We start from the raw sequence: 21,448 nt of genomic DNA on the forward strand, positions 1-21,448 counted from the left end.
AATAACTTAAATATCCTTTACATTTATATTAAAGATTAGACAAGTCACTAAATATATATATTAAAAAAATGTACAAATGGCTGAAAATGAGGGCATACTATAGTCACAAAAACCCAGGATAACTACTGTCTTTGTAATAAGATGGACATTAGTAGTTATGTCGGGGATTTATCTTTCTAAACTGAGGCACCAAATGCAAAAAAATAAACCCACAACTCAAATACAATCACAATGACAGCTCTTGTGGAAAACAATTATTCCCTGTGTAACTGAGCAGACAAGTAATAGATGTAGCAGATGCCCAGGGTAAGCTAATACAGGTTGAGTATCCCATATCCAAATATTCCGAAATACGGAATATTCCGAAATACGGACTTTTTTGAGTGAGATAGTGAAACCTTTGTTTTTTGATGGCTCAATGTACACAAACTTTGTTTAATACACAAAGTTATTCAAAATATTGTATTAAATGACCTTCAGGCTGTGTGTATAAGGTGTATATGAAACATAAATTAATTGTGTGAATGTACACACACTTTGTTTAATGCTCAAAGTTATAAAAAATAATGGCTAAAATTACCTTCAGGCTGTGTGTATGAGGTGTATTTGTAACATAAATGCATTCTGTGCTTAGTTTTGGGTAACATCACCATGATATCTCATTATGGTATGCATTTATTCCAAAATACGGAAAAATCCCATATCCAAAATACCTCTGGTCCCAAGCATTTTGGATAAGGGATACTCAACCTGTATAACAAGATTCGCTACAATACTTTACTATAAGAGTAGTGAGATATTACACACTCACCTGTGCCAACTTATCACTGCATTCATGCTTACTGGGTTCGGATTGACAAGACTGTGCTGGAGGACAGTGGAGACCTTCTGTCCTGCCTTTCACTGAATGCTCAGGCGTGCGACCTTCTGTAATCAGTAAAGCAAGGTACACCAGGAAATCCTCCGCCTCATACTCAAAGAACTCGTCCAAAGAGTCTACAAAAAATCACATTATTCAAAAACATCAGAACTGGAAATGAACAGGGAAAATATCTGCAACAGTAACAAAGCAGAACTTTTCCATTCATGAAATATCATTTTATACAAAACGCTTTTGTACTGCAAGAGTATCCTAATATAAAATCCTGGCATTAGATATACATGAATGAACAGAACACAGGGTTTTAAAAGTGAACCAAGATCACACCTAGCAGTAGGGAGAGCCTTTTGGCCAGAACATATAAGGAGCTTCTGCAGTAAGCACCAAACTCCTGTAGCATATACAGAAAACATAGGGACTGATTCAACTCTGAGTGAAGTAGTGCACACATCAGCAGTACTTATGGTAGTTTAATACACAAGACTATAGGGCTACTAGCTAAAACGTACAATTTAGAGGCAAACTCACAGTGGCACAAGGGCATGTTGCAAGCATTGTCTGCACTTCATCTCCATTTTACTGTAAAATATTTTTGTTAGCCACAAATTACATTAATATGGATTAAACTAAGAGATGGTGCTATACACATACAATAGCACCATATTCATCCTAAATACCTTACTGCTACTATTACACTTATTTTTGATAGTAGTAGATGCTCTTTATGAAATACAATTTGTACTACTTGTTTAGCGGTTCTTTAACACTACAAAAGGAAGAGCACGAAGATGGAGACAGCCATTGATATCACATAGTAAAAGCAAAACACACATTTGTTGGGCTGTTTAGTAGCTCTAGAACAAAGTAGACCAATATCCCCAAGTGTGGCCCCACTGACCACCAAAGAGGGACATTTTTCTGGATTTCAAACCTTTCTGCTCCAAAATGCAATCAGATTGGTAACATGGCGGGTTATGCCATCTTCCGACTGCACTACTATAGGCCTAGGGGATACGACAGTTTGGTTTAACTGCCAAACTCTTGTGTCGGTCCAAAATGGAAATTGCTCTGGTCAGCAAATAGGCCAAACAACCCAACCTAAATATGTGTGCCCACATTAAACAAGTAGATAGGCAGTTTACAAAGAATTATGAAAACTAGCCCTGTGGTCCTTATTTGATAACAGACAAGAAGGAATTATGTTAAAATAAGGCAAATAAAAATGCAGCTGCTGGAGACTTGAGACGGCCATACATCTAAAAAAAGATATATCTTTTTGGCTGGTTGGGAAAAAAAAATCTGTCAGTGTAGGTCATTCAGACATTTCATTTTACAGATTTGTTTAAATGACCATTTTCCAGGATTTGGAAGCAAATGGACGACTGTCACTTGCTCACATACATTACCAAATTTTCATGCCAACTAATTGGTTGGCTGGAAATCCTTAGATGTGTGTGGCCCGCTTTATTATGGGAAGAAAAGGACAGAATTTGCATCAGGGACAGATGGATGTCACCTGCGGCCATTAGCAGTGAACTGAGTGCAACTGGTGTTTTTGTCAGGGCAAGAAAAGTACGGAGAAGACTAACGGAGGTTGGCCTAAAAGCTAGGATCCCCGTGAAAAAAACATTCCTGAATAAAAAGCAGCGGCAGATACTAATACAATGGGCAAAAGAACACAATGCATGGACAGAAGGTCAGTGGAAACAAGTGATATGGAGTGACGAAACTAAGATATCGATATCTGGTAGTGATAGGAGAAAATATGTGAGACGTTGCATGGGGGAAGAGGTACATCCATATTGCATTCAAACGACAAAGAATCCTACAAGTGTTATGATCTGGGCATGTATGACAGCAGATGCTGTAGGCCGCCTTCATGTCATAGCTGGCACACTGAACAGCAGAAAGTACATTGACATCATCCTACAACGAAAACCTCTACCATCTATCAGGGATCTTTTTCCAGATAATGCCCCATTTTTTTCCAGCAGGATTCAGCTCCCTGCCACACTGCATGGATATGCAAACAGTGGTTCACAGAGAATGACATACAAGTGCTGGAATGGCCAGGAAACAGCCCAGACCTGAACCCCATAGAACATTTGTGGTTCCGTTTGAAAAAACTGGTACATCCGTGGCGTCCATTCAATAAAAGATAATTAATTGAGGCTATAATTGTCTCATGGCACCACATAATAAAGAAGGAAGAGCTCCAAACATTGGTTGGCTCATTGCAACGTCGCTGTGCTGCGGTCTTGAAAAATAAAGGATACCCAACGAAATACTGATAGGACAGTGACATCATAAGTACACACGGATTTTCACCCTAAGTGTTGTTTTCACTGCATAACTTCCCTTGTAATGTAAATATTTGATCTCTGTTTATTGTGTTGAATTCAGCATTACATTTCCTTTCATTTGATATATTAATCACTGCACTGCATGAGGTGTAACAGTTTTTATAAGCATTCGAAGTTGAAAAACATTACAATTTCAGAAAGTGTCCGCAATTTTGGCCACCACTGTATATCTGTACAGAGAAGTTGCTAGGAGATCCAGGCATTCTACAAATGTCCAGCAAGGGAATAGCTAACATAGGTACAGGCAGTGCAGGTGCTATGGGGCCCAGAGCAGAGAGGGGCCCTCCCTGTCAAAGTTACATGTGTTATACACATTTTCACCTTTGGGTGGTACATAGGGACCTTTACAAATGTTGACCTTGGGTCTACAATAAATCTAGTTATGCCCCTAGACCGGCTTATTGTGATGTGGTACAAAATGAACTGGGGGCACTGTAATGTGGCATAATATGAACTTTGGACACTAACGTGATAGTCATAACATGAATTGGGGGGTATTGTGTTGCATGTGTACTGGCAGCCATACAATGGGCAGATGTATTAACTTGGAGAAGGAATAAGGAAGTGACAAACCAGTGATAAGTGCAAGGTGATAAACGAACCAGCCAATCAGCTCCAATATGCAAATTAACAGGAGCTGATTGGCTGGTGCATTGATCACCTTGCACATATCACTGGTTTATCACTTCCTTATGCCTTCTCCAGGTTAATACATCTGCCATAATGTGAACTAGGAAACTACTTTGTTTCATAAAATAAATTTGGGCGCTACTATGAGGCATAACATTAACGAAGGCAGTACTATGGTTCAGAAAATGAACAAGGGCACTACTAAGGGGCATGTGAGCTGTCTCTCTAAAGCACTGGGACAGGGGCCCCCCTCAAAATGTTGCTATGGGGCCCACAAAGGTCTGGCTACGCTCCCGACATCCAGTATCCTTGGAGAAGTAGAGAACTATCTATATAAAGCACTAATCCAAGGCACTCACCATTACTAGATTTGGGGTGCAACACAGTGTGTGGCCAGATTGTTGAATATAAATCACAGAGGCTCTGCACGGACTATCATAACTAACAATAATAAACAGTGGGGTTATTAGTTCATGTATTCAATGCATTTAAGACTGCAGCCCCCTACAGGGGACCCCACTTTACTGCAGGTCCTACTTTATTGCTCAAAATAATTACCATAAAAATATCACATTGGTATTAAACTTTAGGTATGCTACTTGGTTTAAAGCTCACAGCAACTTCGCTTTAAAAAGGTGAGGCAGCCACGAAGCACACCTGTTGTAAAGCAGCAAGGAAAACAGCTGACAGAACCTATAATAAGTTAAAACAGGGTGCATGAGAAAATGTGATCATAAATAGACAAATTAAAAAATGAATCTAATAAACAAAAAGCACTAACATTGCACTAACCAAAAAGGATAAGAAGAAAAAAAAAAAAATCTCAAAACTGCTGCTACAAAAGCTACATCTATGTTACTCACACACCGACACAAACACTTAATGACCTGGCAAAAAAGTATTTCTCTAAACCTGGTAAATGTAATCTGTACTGAAAGAATAATTTGTTTCTTTATGAATCAGAGGACTTCATAAGCAATCTACAGAGACACCTTTGTTACTGTACAAGCTCCGGTCTGAATCATGACACTAGGCAGTAGATGAAGCAACAGCTGGCATGGTGGCTGGCATACTGTATTACACATAGACCTACAGCTGTACAATGTAACATTGCTTAGTCTAAGGCTTTTCAGGACAACCTTTCTGTACAGTGAGCATAACTCTGAATTACTACAGAATGTTTCATTAAATCACAAATGATGACAAAACACTCACTAAACTGAGTTTCATGCAATTACCACACTTCATACTTTAATCCTGAAAGAACAGGACTGTCCTACTATGTACCACATAGTACATAATGGGTCATAAAACCATTTTCACATTGTGCATTATTCAGAGTTGAAAAAACAAATTAAAACACCATGCGCTGCCAATAATGTGTGTGCAGCCGACCACTAACACTGGAACCTTTCACAAAAATTCCACAAATAATTGGTGCACAAGGAATTGGAAAGTGATAGGCGCAAAACACATATAAATGAGTCCTTACATCTGATATAGATGAATGTAAGAGAGTCCCCTTGTAATCCCTTTAGAGAGTGTTTGTAGATGTCCTCTGTAACGTCCTCCAAAGTGTAGTCTCTTATCTCAAGACAAAAAGCAAATCATAAGGCAGACCAATTTGGAAAAGACGGGACAACAAATTTATTTCACAGAACACTCACAGTAGGTAAAAGAATACAAGGCATATAACCACACGCAAAGATGGGTATCAGGGTGCTGACAGCTGGAAAAACTAATTACCCTCCCAAGAAGAAACACTGGAGAGTCCGGACTTCTACAGCGTATCAGAAGGAAAAAAGGTCATCCAAGGAAGACAGCTCCACTTCTCCACACCTGGTACCACTAGCTTAATGCTGGTGGTGGAGAATGCAGGTGTGGAGAAGTGGAGCTGTCTTCCTTGGATGACCTTTTTTCCTTCTGATACGCTGTAGAAGTCCAGACTCTCCAGTGTTTCTTCTTGGGAGGGTAATTCGTTTTTCCAGCTGTTAGCACCCTGATACCCACCTTTGCGTGTGGTTATATGCCTTGTATTCTTTTACCTACTGTGAGTGTTCTGTGAAATAAATTTGTTGTCCCGTCTTTTCCAAATTGGTCTGCCCTATGATTTGCTTTTTGTCTTGAGATAAGAGACTACACTTTGGAGGACGTTACAGAGGACATCTACAAACACTCTCTAAAGGGATTACAAGGGGACTCTCTTACATTCATCTATATCAGATGTAAGGACTCATTTATATGTGTTTTGCGCCTATCACTTTCCATTATTTAGAGTTGGACACAGCTGCGTCCATAGGGTCTGCGCAGGCGCACCAGTTATTGTGAGCGTGCGTGACCCAGATGCAATCACATGATGACTGACAGGCAACAGACATCCAGGGGGCGGTGACGCAGCGTTAAGGGGTGGAGATCAGGAAACGCAGGTGTGTCATGGCCATTTTTGGGGCCGACCTATGACGTCGCCTGCGTTTCCAGAGTATAGAAACATGGCGGCACTGCTCCTGCCTACACAGCCAGGTTGCATAGGCAAGGTTCTACCTCTATTCAATGTGTTCCCAATTAAATTGCGAACGTATCGCGTGGCAGCGCGACACATGCTGGGCAGCTTTGCCCTGTGCTGGGCGGCCACCAGCATGTGAGTATATGGACGCAGATTTCGCTGCAGGAGCAAAATCTGCATCCATCTCTGAATAACCCCCCCCCCCCTGACCTTTATGATATATATGGTAAAACCCTGATAAGGTTGAAGTTAAAGGGGGGTACTCACGGAGCGATAATCTAAGCAATCTGACTAGATTGCTTAGATTTTAAGCATGATCGCTCCGTGTGTAGCCCCCACAGCGATAGCGATGCGCAGCCCCGCGCATCGCTATCGCTGGTGCTAGATTGGCCTGCCATGCAGGCCAATCTAGCAGGTCGCTCACTTCACCCGCTGGGCGAAATGAGCGGCCCCCCAGTCTCCCCCCGCACGCTGCTCAGCACACATCGCGCTGTGCTGAGCGGTGGGAGAGATGTGTGCTGAGCAGTTCGCTCAGCACACATCTCTCCCACATCGGCCCGCGAAAACGGGCCTTTAGACCTAAACATCTGTCTGAATAATTTACCGTGCGAGTCTGGGAGATAAACCTGTTGCAGACATAAAGGCTGATCGGCTGCTTCTTTATAGTCTTTTCCAAACTGGGGACTTGAGTGACATTGGGATCAAATGTGGTGGAACAAGAGATAAAGGATATTTAGCGGATCCCTTAACTGCTACCCGGATAAATGGAGGTGCATAGAAAACCTTTTTTGCGTCATAAAAATCTTAAAAGTAAATAAACACACACAACTTGACATAAGAAACAAATCACTCTACAGGTTGATTACACTGCTTGATATTTATCATGCCAACATGATCATGTATTTGCTGGGAGAATTGCCAGTGGTGTAGGCTGCAGTCTGTGTCAGACTGCTAAACCAATCGTGAGCTGGCACAACGCTGGGACCAGCTGGTGGAGAGAAAACTCAGAACAAAGTAAATCCCTAACAAGAAGCACAGGCGCTTAATCATACTTATACAGTGGACATAAAAACACAACATTCAAACCAGATGGGTTATAGACAATAACGGGGGACAGTTCTGCTGTGATGGCTGCATCACAAATATTCTTATACCCCAAGTCTAATAGATCCATTAGGTGTTAGGAAAGGTAATTGCAGCCACCAAATCCTTTAGTAAAAAGAAATAGCCTGTTATCCCTACAATTAGTTACAAGCGCTCCAAAGAAAGTCGCCTCGATCTCCGAAGATTAGAGGGCAACTTCAATTTAGTATATCAACATTATGTCTTCATAGAATATTTTCTCCCATGGTGAAAACGTCTGTTTATTATTACAAGTCATAAACAGATCACAAACTATTCTGTATCTAGCAAACACTGTTCAGTGAGGGCTGAAGTCTTTAGTTATCTATTAAAAACAATCATCTTTTACGTCTGCAAAAGCATACAGTTATTTTACAAAGGACAAATGGAAATATGAACACTACAAACCCCTAACTTGTATCTCTGCTGTTCCGAACCCTCCTGTAACAAAGATTTGGAAATGCTGAGCAGTTTGGAGGGCCACAGATGTACAGTAGATGAGAGTGTCTGGTGGTATCTCAGTGTTATGAGTAAGCATAGGAAAGGCCAGCTTTGTTTCTATGGTTGGTGTTATAACTAAACAAAGCAATGGGAAAGCTGCAAGTCATTCTACCTATCCCTTCCAAACCACTGGTAATTCTGACTGTGATAAAGCAAAGATCTATGACATTATCCATTGTAGCTCAGTCACAGTAGAAGTGCACTATGATCTGTAAACTGTACTTATTTATTTAAATGTTTATGGCTCATGAAACCGATGTTTTGACAAACAATGCGAAAAGGCTACCAACACCCAATAAAGAAATCTAGAGAAATGGCTACCTGTGGCACAAATCCGGTGGAGGGTCTCTTATTAAGTAAGGCACTGCGCAGAAGCAAAAGGAAACCTTAAATATATAGCAGTTAGAGTTTAACTAGGTAATTAAAACCAGCATTTTTACATGGATGAAATTTCCTGTTCCAGTATTCTACTATATGCAAGGTTTAGAGCTGCCGCAAACTGCCGTGGTTGCTGAATGAAAGCAGAGATTGGCAAAAATAAATTAATCGAGTGACATGGAATAAGAAAAGCTTATTGTTTTCATGGGTAATTTTACATCCGATGGATGCAATCGATCAAATGACAAAAGCAATTTAAGAATGTGTTGCATGTACGGTATATTAGCGACAGTAAGAAGACATTTCATAACACTCATACTACGCTAACAGTTATATATATATATATATATATATATATATATAGCAGTACGTATGGTGTTATGGTTAGCATTACTGCCTCACAGCACTGAGGTCATGTGTTCGATTCCCACCATGGCCCTAACTGTGTGGAGTTTGTATAATCTCCGGGTACTTGCATTGGTTTCCTCTGGGTACACCGGTTTCCTCCCACAAACCAAAAATATACTGGTAGGTTAATTGGCTTCCAACAAAAAATAAGAATTTACTCACCGGTAATTCTATTTCTCAGTCCGTAGTGGATGCTGGGGACTCCATAAGGACCATGGGGATTAGCGGCTCCGCAGGAGACTGGGCACAACTATAAAGAAAGCTTTTAGACTACTGGTGTGCACTGGCTCCTCCCACTAAGACCCTCCTCCAGACCTCAGTTAGGATACTGTGCCCGGAAGAGCTGACACAATTAGGAAGGATTTTGAATCCCGGGTAAGACTCATACCAGCCACACCAATCACACCGTATAACTCGTGATACAATACCCAGTTAACAGCATGATAACAACTGAGCCTCTCAACAGATAGCTCAACAATAACCCTTTAGTTAAGCAATAACTATATACAAGTATTGCAGACAATCCGCACTTGGGATGGGCGCCCAGCATCCACTACGGACTATGAGAAATAGAATTACCGGTGAGTAAATTCTTATTTTCTCTAACGTCCTAAGTGGATGCTGGGGACTCCGTAAGGACCATGGGGATTATACCAAAGCTCCCAAACGGGCGGGAGAGTGCGGATGACTCTGTAGCACCGAATGAGAGAACTCAAGGTCCTCCTCAGCCAGGGTATCAAATTTGTAGAATTTAGCAAACGTGTTTGCCCCTGACCAAGTAGCAGCTCGGCAAAGTTGAAGAGCCGAGACCCCTCGGGCAGCCGCCCAAGAAGAGCCCACCTTCCTCGTGGAATGGGCTTTTACTGATTTAGGATGCGGCAGTCCAGCCGCAGAATGTGCAAGCTGAATCGTACTACAGATCCAGCGAGCAATAGTCTGCTTAGAAGCAGGTGCACCCAACTTGTTGGGCGCATACAGGATAAAAAGCGAGTCAGTCTTCCTGACTCCAGCTGTCCTGGAAACATAAAATTTTAGGGCCCTGACTACATCCAACAACTTGGAAGCCTCCAAGTCATTCGTTGCCGCAGGCACCACGATAGGTTGGTTCAGATGAAAAGCTGATACCACTTTGGGGAGAAACTGGGGACGAGTCCTCAATTCTGCCCTATCCATATGGAAAATCAGATAAGGGCTTTTACATGACAAAGCCGCCAATTCTGAAACACGCCTGGCCGAAGCCAAGGCCAACAACATGACCACTTTCCACGTGAGATATTTTAAATCCACGGTTTTCAGTGGCTCAAACCAATGTGACTTTAGGAAATCCAACACCACGTTGAGATCCCAAGGTGCCACTGGAGGCACAAAAGGGGGCTGAATATGCAGCACTCCCTTAACAAAAGTCTGAACTTCAGGTAGTGAAGCCAATTCTCTCTGGAAGAAAATCGATAGAGCCAAAATCTGGACCTTAATGGAACCCAATTTAAGGCCCATAGTCACCCCTGACTGTAGGAAGTGCAGGAACCGGCCCAGCTGAAATTCTTCCGTTGGGGCCTTCCTGGCCTCACACCACGCAACATATTTTCGCCATATGCGGTGATAATGGTTCGCGGTTACTTCTTTCCTAGCTTTTATCAGCGTAGGAATGACTTCCTCCGGAATGCCCTTTTCCTTCAGGATCCGGTGTTCAACCACCATGCCGTCAAACGCAGCCGCGGTAAGTCTTGGAACAGACAGGGCCCCTGCTGCAGCAGGTCCTGTCTGAGCGGTAGAGGCCATGGGTCCTCTGACATCATTTCTTGAAGTTCCGGATACCACGCTCTTCTTGGCCAATCCGGAACAATGAGTATAGTTCTTACTCCTCTTCTCCTTATTATCCTCAGTACCTTTGGTATGAGAGGAAGAGGAGGGAACACCTAAACCGATCGGTACACCCACGGTGTTACCAGAGCGTCCACAGCTATCGCCTGCGGGTCTCTTGACCTGGCGCAATATTTTTCTAGCTTGTTGTTTAGGCGGGACGCCATCATGTCCACCTGTGGTTTTTCCCACTGGTTTACAATCATTTGAAAGACTTCTGGATGAAGTCCCCACTCTCCCGGGTGGAGGTCGTGCCTGCTGAGGAAGTCTGCTTCCCAGTTGTCCACTCCCGGAATGAACACTGCTGACAGTGCTAACACGTGATTTTCCGCCCATCGGAGAATCCTTGTGGCTTCTGCCATTGCCGTCCTGCTTCTTGTGCCGCCCTGTCGATTTACATGGGCGACTGCCGTGATGTTGTCTGACTGGATCAGTACCGGCTGGTTTTGAAGCAGGGGTTTTGCCTGACTTAGGGCATTGTAAATGGCCCTTAGTTCCAGAATATTTATGTGCAGGGAAGTCTCCTGACTTGACCATAGTCCTTGGAAGTTTCTTCCCTGTGTGACTGCTCCCCAGCCTCGAAGGCTGGCATCCGTGGTCACCAGGACCCAGTCCTGTATGCCGAATCTGCGGCCCTCTTGAAGATGAGCACTCTGCAGCCACCACAGCAGAGACACCCTTGTCCTTGGAGACAGGGTTATCAGACGATGCATCTGAAGATGCGATCCGGACCACTTGTCCAACAGGTCCCACTGAAAGGTTCTTGCATGAAACCTGCCGAATGGAATCGCTTCGTAGGAAGCTACCATTTTTCCCAGGATCCGCGTGCAGTGATGCACCGACACCTGTTTTGGTTTTAGGAGGCCTCTGACTAGAGATGACAGCTCCTTGGCCTTCTCCTCCGGGAGAAACACTTTTCTCTGTTCTGTGTCCAGAACCATCCCTAGGAACAGCAGGCGTGTCGTAGGGACCAGCTGTGACTTTGGAATGTTTAGAATCCAGCCGTGCTGTTGTAGCACTTCCCGAGATAGTGCTACCCCTACCAACAACTGCTCTCTGGACCTCGCCTTTATCAGGAGATCGTCCAAGTACGGGATAATTAAAACTCCCTTCCTTCGAAGGAGTATCATCATTTCCGCCATAACCTTGGTAAAGACCCTCTGAGCCGTGGAGAGACCGAACGGCAACGTCTGGAATTGGTAATGACAATCTTGTACCACAAACCTGAGGTACTCCTGGTGAGGATGGTAAATGGGGACATGTAGGTAAGCATCCTTGATGTCCAGCGATACCATGTAATCTCCCTCGTCCAGGCTTGCAATAACCGCCCTGAGCGATTCCATCTTGAACTTGAATTTTTTGATATACGTGTTCAAGGATTTCAAATTTAAAATGGGTCTCACCGAACCGTCCGGTTTCGGTACCACAAACATTGTGGAATAGTAACCCCTTCCTTGTTGAAGTAGGGGCACCTTTACTATCACTTGTTGTGAATACAGCTTTTGAATTGCCTGTAACACTGCCTCCCTGCCTGAGGGAGTGGTTGGCAAGGCAGATTTGAGGAAACGGCGGGGGGGAGAAGTCTCGAATTCCAGTTTGTACCCCTGAGATACTATTTGAAGGATCCAGGGATCCACCCGTGAGCGAGCCCACTGATTGCTGAAATGCTTGAGACGGGCCCCCACCGTACCTGGCTCTGCCTGTGGAGCCCCAGCGTCATGCTGTGGACTTAGAAGAAGCGGGGGAGGACTTTTGCTCCTGGGAACTGGCTGTATGCTGCAGCTTTTTCCCTCTACCTCTGCCTCTGGGCAGAAAGGACGCACCTTTAACCCGCTTGCCCCTATTGGGCCGAAAGGACTGTACCTAATAATACGGTGCTTTCTTTGGTTGTGAGGTAACATGGGGCAAAAATGTAGACTTCCCAGCTGTTGATGTGGAAACGAGGTCCGAGAGACCATCCCCGAACAATTCCTCACCCTTATAAGGCAGAACTTCCATGTGTCGTTTGGAATCTGCATCACCTGTCCACTGCAGAGTCCATAACCCTCTCCTGGCAGAAATGGACATTGCACTAATTTTGGATGCCAGCCGGCAAATATCCCTCTGTGCATCCCTCATGTATAAAAGTGCGTCTTTTATATGCTCTACGTTCAGCAAAATAGTGTCCCTGTCTAGGGTATCTATATTTTCTGACAGGGAATCTGACCACGCAGCAGCAGCGCTGCACATCCAGGCTGAAGCTATAGCCGGTTTCAGTATCACACCTGTGTGTGTATATATAGATTTCAGGATAGCCTCCTGCTTTCTATCAGCAGATTCCTTCAGGGCGGCCGTATCCGGAGACGGTAGTGCCACCTTCTTTGACAAGCGTGTGAGCGCTTTATCCACCCTAGGGGATGTTTCCCAGCGTGACCTATCCTCTGGCGGGAAAGGGTACGCCATTAGTAATCTCTTAGAAATTACCATCTTTTTATCAGGGGAAGCCCACGCTTCTTCACACACTTCATTTAACTCTTCAGATGGAGGAAAAGCTACTGGTAGTTTTTTCTTTCCAAACATTATACCCTTTTTTGTGGTACCGGGGGTAACATCAGAAATGTGCAACACATTTTTCATTGCCTCAATCATGTAACGTGTGGCCCTACTGGAAGTTACATTAGTCTCTTCGTCGTCGACACTGGAGTCAGTATCCGTGTCGACATCTGTGTCAACTATCTGAGGTAGCGGGCGTTTTAGAGGCCCTGATGGTTTTTGAGACGCCTGGGCAGGCACAGGCTGAGATGCCGGCTGTCCCACATTAGGTATGTCGTCAAACCTTTTATGTAAGGAGTCGACACTATCACGTAATTCCTTCCACAGCACCATCCACTCAGGTGTCGACCCCGCAGGGGGTGACATCACATTTACAGGCATCTGCTCCGCCTCCACATAAGCCTCCTCATCAAACATGTCGACACAGCCGTACCGACACACCGCAAACACACAGGGAATGCTCTGACAGAGGACAGGACCCCACAAAGCCCTTTGGGGAGACAGAGAGAGAGTATGCCAGCACACACCAGAGCGCTATATAACACTGGGATCCCACTATCAATGAGTGTTTTCCCTATAGCTGCTTTTTTATATATATTACATATATATATCTATACCGCGCCTAAATTTAGTGCCCCCCCTCTCTTTTTTACCCTTCTGTAGTATTCTCAGACTGCAGGGGAGAGCCAGGGAGCTTCCTTCCAGCGGAACTGTGAGGGAAAAATGGCGCCAGTGTGCTGAGGGAGAAGCCCCGCCCCCTTTTCGGTGGACTTTCTCCCGCTTTTTCTGTGATACTGGCAGGGGTAATTTTACATCTATATAGCCTCTGGGACTATATATGATGTATATTTTGCCAGCCAAGGTGTTATTTATTGCCCTCAGGGAGCCCCCCCCCAGCGCCCTGCACCCATCAGTGACCGAAGTATGAGGTGTACATGAGGAGCAATGGCGCACAGCTGCAGTGCTGTGCGCTACCTTGGTGAAGACTGAAGTCTTCTGCCACCGATTTTCCGGACCTTCTTCGTGCTTCTGGCTCTGTAAGGGGGACGGCGGCGCGGCTCCGGGAACGAACACCAAGGTCGGGTCCTGCGGTCGATCCCTCTGGAGCTAATGGTGTCCAGTAGCCTAAGAAGCCCAAACTACCACCTGTTAGGTAGGTTCGCTTCTTCTCCCCTTAGTCCCTCGCTGCAGTGAGTCTGTTGCCAGCAGATCTCACTGAAAATAAAAAAACCTAAATATACTTTCTTTCTAGGTGCTCAGGAGAGCCCCTAGTGTGCATCCAGCTTGGCCGGGCACAAGAATCTAACTGAGGTCTGGAGGAGGGTCTTAGTGGGAGGAGCCAGTGCACACCAGTAGTCTAAAAGCTTTCTTTATAGTTGTGCCCAGTCTCCTGCGGAGCCGCTAATCCCCATGGTCCTTACGGAGTCCCCAGCATCCACTTAGGGCGTTAGAGAAATTAGTACACACACACATACGTACATGTATATATATATATATATATATATATATATATATATATATATATACATATATACATACATACACATATATACACACACACGCACACGCTGAATATATAAAATCATGTATGTGCTTGTTTAACCCATCTGTTACTCCAGGGCCTGCTAAACATTTGCCTCAGGGTTAACTCTTCCTTTACAAAGCTGTAAGAGCTTTCACATACAGACAGAACAGGTTTAGTCTGAAAACAGATGGTTCTTTATGCAGTATCACTTGCCATAGTGCTCTAGTGAGTTTGATGAAGCATGTGATGAACTCGGTGCAGTATACCACAACACAGCCTGCTAGTATACCCTTACACTAGCTTTTGATCGTTGTATTGCCTACACTACAAGGTATGTCATCCATAATTGTGCAAAATATATATTATACACATACATATATATACATACTTCTAGCAGTGCACAGCTAATTGAGACATTATATAGTGTTGTTTACATATGTTCGCTGTATTAGAGTATAGTACAGTATACGGATCCCATACAAGACACTGAAGATATACATTATAACTTTACTTGCACAAATAATCTCAATGGAAAATGTTGGTTGCTGATAGGAAGGAGTTTATGGTAATACTAGCTCCACCATGTAAGGAAATTTAGTTAAAAACAGGGCAAACAGGTATTAACCTCAAAAGGTTATACTAATTCTCCAGTGAAGATTAGAACGCAGTCAGGGCTAGAGTCTATAATTGTGGATACTACAGATGGATTGGCAGTGAAGTAATTAATCCACTCATCCAATCATTTTATTCCCTGAGGTATTTACCAAGTAAAACACACAGTTAACAGCAAAGAGGATCTGGAAATTAAAATGGAGCGTTACAGAAAGGAAGATAAATAACATAAGCCTTTCATAATATCTCCCCTGAAAATTGCCTAGTCATTTATTGTGGAAAAACTCATTATTAATACGGACACCATGAACCAGTTACCTGTTCAGTGACATACCTCACAATTTCATTATAGATGGGAACATCTTACAAAAATAAATCCTCACTATATCCGGGTACACTTAAGTACGTTCCATATGATGCAATATACCAGAAACAGAACATGCGACCTTTGCATATGGTCATACTACCACTATTATGATTCGGCTTCAATGAATTATTTAACTTGTACTGCAATTGTCTCCAGCAGAACAAAAGGAAGCGATAACTTGCTTCTGGTCTGTAATAAACCAGAAGGAAAAACCTTTACAAGCTGGATGTATGAACTCTGGGCCTGATTCATAGAAGTACACAAATGCAGCTGCAAGTGCGGTTTTCTCTGCAATGCAATTGCTGATATTGGCAAGTGAAGCTGCCACCCAGAGCCGGCCATAGGCATAGGCAAACTAGGCAATTGCCTAGGGCATTTGATATGCCTAGGGGCATCAGCAGCTTCTGCTGATTAAAATGATATGCAGCATGCCTATATTCTGGGTGTAGCATTTCATGTGCAGATACAGCCACAGTCTCACACAGTATATTGGCATGCTGCATATCAGTTTAATCAGCAGAAGCTGCTTGTGCATCCTAGCCACACAGCAATGCAAATAAGATGCATCTTCATTAAAAAAAAGGTGCCCGACGTTAGCATTGAGGCAATATTTATGAGGACACATCTGTATCCAAGCAGAGGCAAAGGTCACAGTGTTAGTGGAAGTGTGAGTGCTATGTGCATGTGAGTGGGGTGGTTGTGCAGTAGTGTTCAGAATATGTGTAAGGAGTATTATGTGTGTCATGTAAAAATGCATTAATAATGTGCAACATATGTGTAAAAGGCCACTATGCGTGTCATTATGTGTATAAAGGCATTAATAATGTGAGGCATATGTGTAACAGGGTACTACTGTATGTGTGTCATTATGTGTATAGGGGCACTAATAATGTGCAGCAAATGTGTAGGGGGCACTATGTGTGTCATTATGTGTATAAGGGCATTAATAATGTGCGGCATATGTGTAACAGGATACTACGGAATGTGTGTCATTATGTGTATAGTTGCACTAATAATGTGCAGCAAATGTGTAGGGGGCACTATGTGTGTCATTATGTGTATAAGGACATTAATAATGTGCGGCATATGTGTAACAGGGTACTACTGTATGTGTGTCATTATGTGTATAGGGGCACTAATAATGTGCAGCAAATGTGTAGGGGGCACTATGTGTGTCATTATGTGTATAGGGGCATTAATAATGTGTGGCATATGTGTAAGGGACATTATGTGTAAAAGGGCATTAATAAAGGTTGTCATAATGTGTAAGGTGCATTATGTTTATAAGGACATTAATAATGTGTCTCATATGTGTAAGGGGCATTACTGTGTGGAATTATGTGTATAAATACATTACTAATGTGTGGTATTATGTGTATAAGGTGCTCTACTATGTGGCGTTGCGTATAGAAAGGGCACTACTGTGTCGTCTAATGTGAATAAAGAGCAATAAGGTGTGGTGTAATGTGAATAAGGAGAAATTTAGTGTGATGTAATATGAATAAGGGGCTCTACTGTGAGGAGTAACGTTTATAAGGTAAAGTGATACTACTGTGGGATGTAATATGAATTATGAACACTATCGCAAGATAATATGTGAATAAAGTTGCAGTACTGTGTGGCGTAATTGGAATTGGGGTTACTATTGTGTGGCCATGCCCCTTCCCAGCAAGAAGATTACCCTTTTTGGGCTGTGCGTCAAATGTGCAAACTGTTCCTATTTAAAATATAGGGGGTACAAGGACTGCTATGGGTGAGGGGTGATGGTGCTGGGAAAGAGGTGCAAGGTCAGAGGCAGAACCAGCGGTGGTGCTAGGGGGCACCAGCCAAAATCTTGCCTAGGGCATCATATTGGTTAAGGCCGGCTCTGCTGCCACCCAGAAATTGAGAGATACCCACTGGAGCGACTGCAACTCATTTGCGATTGTGTACACATATGCAGCTTATATGCAAGAAAGGGAAACATCGACTGCTTGAGTAGGTCTATGGCTATGCAGACTGGACGTGGCAGTAGTCATGCATGCGCCATGCTTTTATATGCTAAAGCTTGCAGCTTATGTCAGACACATATCCTGAAAATGGCCATGACACGCCTGCGATCTTACGACCACTCCCCACTAACTCCATGTTTACTCCCCCAAACAGTCACTTCCAGTCAATCACTTAATCACTTTGCGATGGTATCATTACATGCAGCGCCACACTCTGCAATCTAACATAGTAAAATTGAGGTTTTTAGCATCACTTGTGGACAAAAATAGGGCCCACCTACCACGGCCAGGTGATATCATCAGGTGGGTCCCTAATATTCACGTTAAAATCCAGACCATGGGACCCCCGGGCCAGCACAACCCAACTGCGCCAAGGTATCTCACTGAGAAGTAGCAGTTAAAGTATTAAAAGGTGTTACATTAGAAAGAAATAGCAGCAAAGTGCAAAAGTGTTACTACATCTACAATTAAACAATTGGAAACAATTTATCTCAATGCACATTTTATTTCTAAATGTTGTAATTACACTGAATTACAATTTAAACTACTCCATAGATTGTTCCTTACTCCACTAATTTTTTTTTAAGATGTGACCATCACAATCCAAATTTTGTTGGAGGAACAGTCCATGGCGACATATTTCATATATTTTGGTCTTGTCAATGTGTCCAACAACTATGGTATAAGGTGTTTAAAATAAGAATTTACTTACCGATAATTCTATTTCTCGGAGTCCGTAGTGGATGCTGGGGTTCCTGAAAGGACCATGGGGAATAGCGGCTCCGCAGGAGACAGGGCACAAAAAAGTAAAGCTTTACTAGGTCAGGTGGTGTGCACTGGCTCCTCCCCCTATGACCCTCCTCCAGACTCCAGTTAGGTACTGTGCCCGGACGAGCATACACAATAAGGGAGGCATTTTGAATCCCGGGTAAGACTCATACCAGCCACACCAATCACACCGTACAACTTGTGATCTAAACCCAGTTAACAGTATGACAACAGAAAGGGCCTCTTAAAGATGGCTCCTTAACAATAACCCGAATTAGTTAACAATAACTATGTACAAGTATTGCAGATAATCCGCACTTGGGATGGGCGCCCAGCATCCACTACGGACTCCGAGAAATAGAATTATCGGTAAGTAAATTCTTATTTTCTCTATCGTCCTAAGTGGATGCTGGGGTTCCTGAAAGGACCATGGGGATTATACCAAAGCTCCCAAACGGGCGGGAGAGTGCGGATGACTCTGCAGCACCGAATGAGAGAACTCCAGGTCCTCCTTTGCCAGGGTATCAAATTTGTAAAATTTTACAAACGTGTTCTCCCCCGACCACGTAGCTGCTCGGCAGAGTTGTAATGCCGAGACCCCTCGGGCAGCCGCCCAAGATGAGCCCACCTTCCTTGTGGAGTGGGCTTTTACAGTTTTAGGCTGTGGCAGGCCTGCCACAGAATGTGCAAGTTGAATTGTGTTACAAATCCAACGAGCAATCGACTGCTTAGAAGCAGGTGCGCCCAACTTGTTGGGTGCATACAATATAAACAGCGAGTCAGATTTTCTGACTCCAGCCGTCCTTGCAATGTATATTTTTAAGGCTCTGACAACGTCCAACAACTTGGAGTCCTCCAAGTCGCTAGTGGCCGCAGGCACCACAATAGGTTGGTTCAGATGAAATGCTGATACCACTTTAGGGAGAAAATGCGGACGAGTCCGCAGTTCTGCCCTATCCGAATGGAAGATTAGATAAGGACTTTTATAAGATAAAGCCGCCAATTCAGATACTCTCCTGGCAGAGGCCAGGGCTAGTAACATAGTCACTTTCAATGTGAGATATTTCAAATCCACCTTTTTCAATGGTTCAAACCAATGGGATTTGAGGAAATCTAAAACTACATTTAGATCCCACGGTGCCACCGGAGGCACCACAGGAGGCTGTATATGCAGTACTCCCTTGACAAAAGTCTGGACCTCAGGGACAGAGGCCAATTCTTTTTGGAAGAATATTGACAGGGCCGAAATTTGAACCTTAATGGATCCCAATTTGAGACCCATAGATAATCCTGATTGCAGGAAATGTAGGAAACGACCCAGTTGGAATTCCTCCGTCGGAACCCTCCGATCCTCGCACCCCGCTACATATTTTCGCCAAATGCGGTGATAATGTTTCACGGTGACTTCCTTCCGTGCCTTAATCAAGGTAGGAATGACTTCTTCTGGAATGCCTTTCCCTTTTAGGATCTGGCGTTCAACCGCCATGCCGTCAAACGCAGCCGCGGTAAGTCTTGAAAAAGACAGGGACCCTGCTGTAGCAGGTCCCTTCTCAGAGGTAGAGGCCACGGTTCGTCCGTGAGCATCTCTTGAAGTTCCGGATACCAAGTCCTTCTCGGCCAATCCGGAACCACTAGTATTGTTCTTACTCTTCTTTGCCGTATGATCTTCAATACCTTTGGTATGAGCGGCAGAGGAGGAAACACATACACTGACTGGTACACCCAAGGAGTTACCAGTGCGTCCACAGCTATTGCCTGTGGATCTCTTGACCTGGCGCAATATTTGTCCAGTTTCTTGTTGAGGCGAGACGCCATCATGTCTACAATTGGTCTTTCCCAACGGTCTATTAACATGTTGAAGACTTCTGGATGTAGACCCCACTCTCCCGGATGAAGATCGTGTCTGCTGAGGAAGTCTGCTTCCCAGTTGTCCACGCCCGGGATGAACACTGCTGACAGTGCTATCACGTGATTCTCCGCCCAGCGAAGAATCTTGGCAGCTTCTGCCATTGCACTCCTGCTTCTTGTGCCGCCCTGCCTGTTTACATGGGCGACCGCCGTGATGTTGTCCGACTGAATCAACACCGGCTTTCCTTGCAGGAGAAGTTCCGCCTGGCTTAGAGCATTGTAGATTGCTCTTAGTTCCAGAATGTTTATGTGAAGAGACTTTTCCAGACTCGTCCATACTCCCTGGAAGTTTCTTCCTTGTGTGACTGCTCCCCAGCCTCTCAGGCTGGCGTCCGTGGTCACCAGGATCCAATCCTGAATGCCGAATCTGCGGCCTTCTAATAGGTGAGCCTTCTGCAACCACCACAGAAGTGACACCCTTGTCTTTGGTGACAGGGTTATTCGCAGGTGCATCTGCAGATGCGACCCTGACCATTTGTCCAACAGATCCCTTTGGAATATTCTTGCATGGAATCTGCCGAATGGAATTGCTTCGTAAGAAGCCACCATTTTTCCCAGGACTCTTGTGCATTGATGTACTGACACTTTTCCTGGTTTTAGGAGGTTCCTGACCAGATCGGATAACTCCTTGGCTTTTTCCTCTGGAAGGAAAACCTTTTTCTGAACCGTGTCCAGAATCATTCCTAGGAACAGCAGACGAGTTGTCGGGATTAAATGGGATTTTGGAATATTCAGAATCCACCCGTGTTGTCTTAGCACCTCTTGAGATAGTGCTAAAGCTGTCTCCAGCTGTTCTCTGGACCTTGCCCTTATTAGGAGATCGTCCAAGTATGGGATAACTAATACGCCTTTTCTTCGAAGAAGAATCATCATCTCGGCCATTACCTTGGTAAAGACCCGAGGCGCCGTGGACAATCCGAACGGCAGCGTCTGAAACTGATAGTGACAGTTTTGAACAATGAACCTGAGGTACCCCTGGTGTGCGGGGTAAATCGGAACGTGTAGATACGCATCCTTGATGTCCAAGGATACCATAAAGTCCCCTTCTTCCAGGTTCGCTATCACTGCTCTGAGTGACTCCATCTTGAACTTGAACTTTT

The 21,448-nt window shown here is 44.0% G+C and overlaps 1 protein-coding gene across 1 annotated transcript in view; it reads right to left on the reverse strand.

The window, feature by feature from the left end:
* ATOSA (atos homolog A) overlaps window positions 1–21,448 on the reverse strand; it is a 169,190-nt gene that overhangs the window by 79,820 nt on the left and 67,922 nt on the right. Inside the window, exon 2 of the mRNA XM_063926106.1 lies at window positions 812–996. Within this exon, the coding sequence (XP_063782176.1) occupies window positions 812–996 (185 nt within the window). The remainder of the gene's footprint in view (window positions 1–811; window positions 997–21,448) is intronic.

Source organism: Pseudophryne corroboree, chromosome 6 (assembly GCF_028390025.1).
Source record: "Pseudophryne corroboree isolate aPseCor3 chromosome 6, aPseCor3.hap2, whole genome shotgun sequence".
NCBI lineage: Eukaryota > Metazoa > Chordata > Amphibia > Anura > Myobatrachidae > Pseudophryne > Pseudophryne corroboree.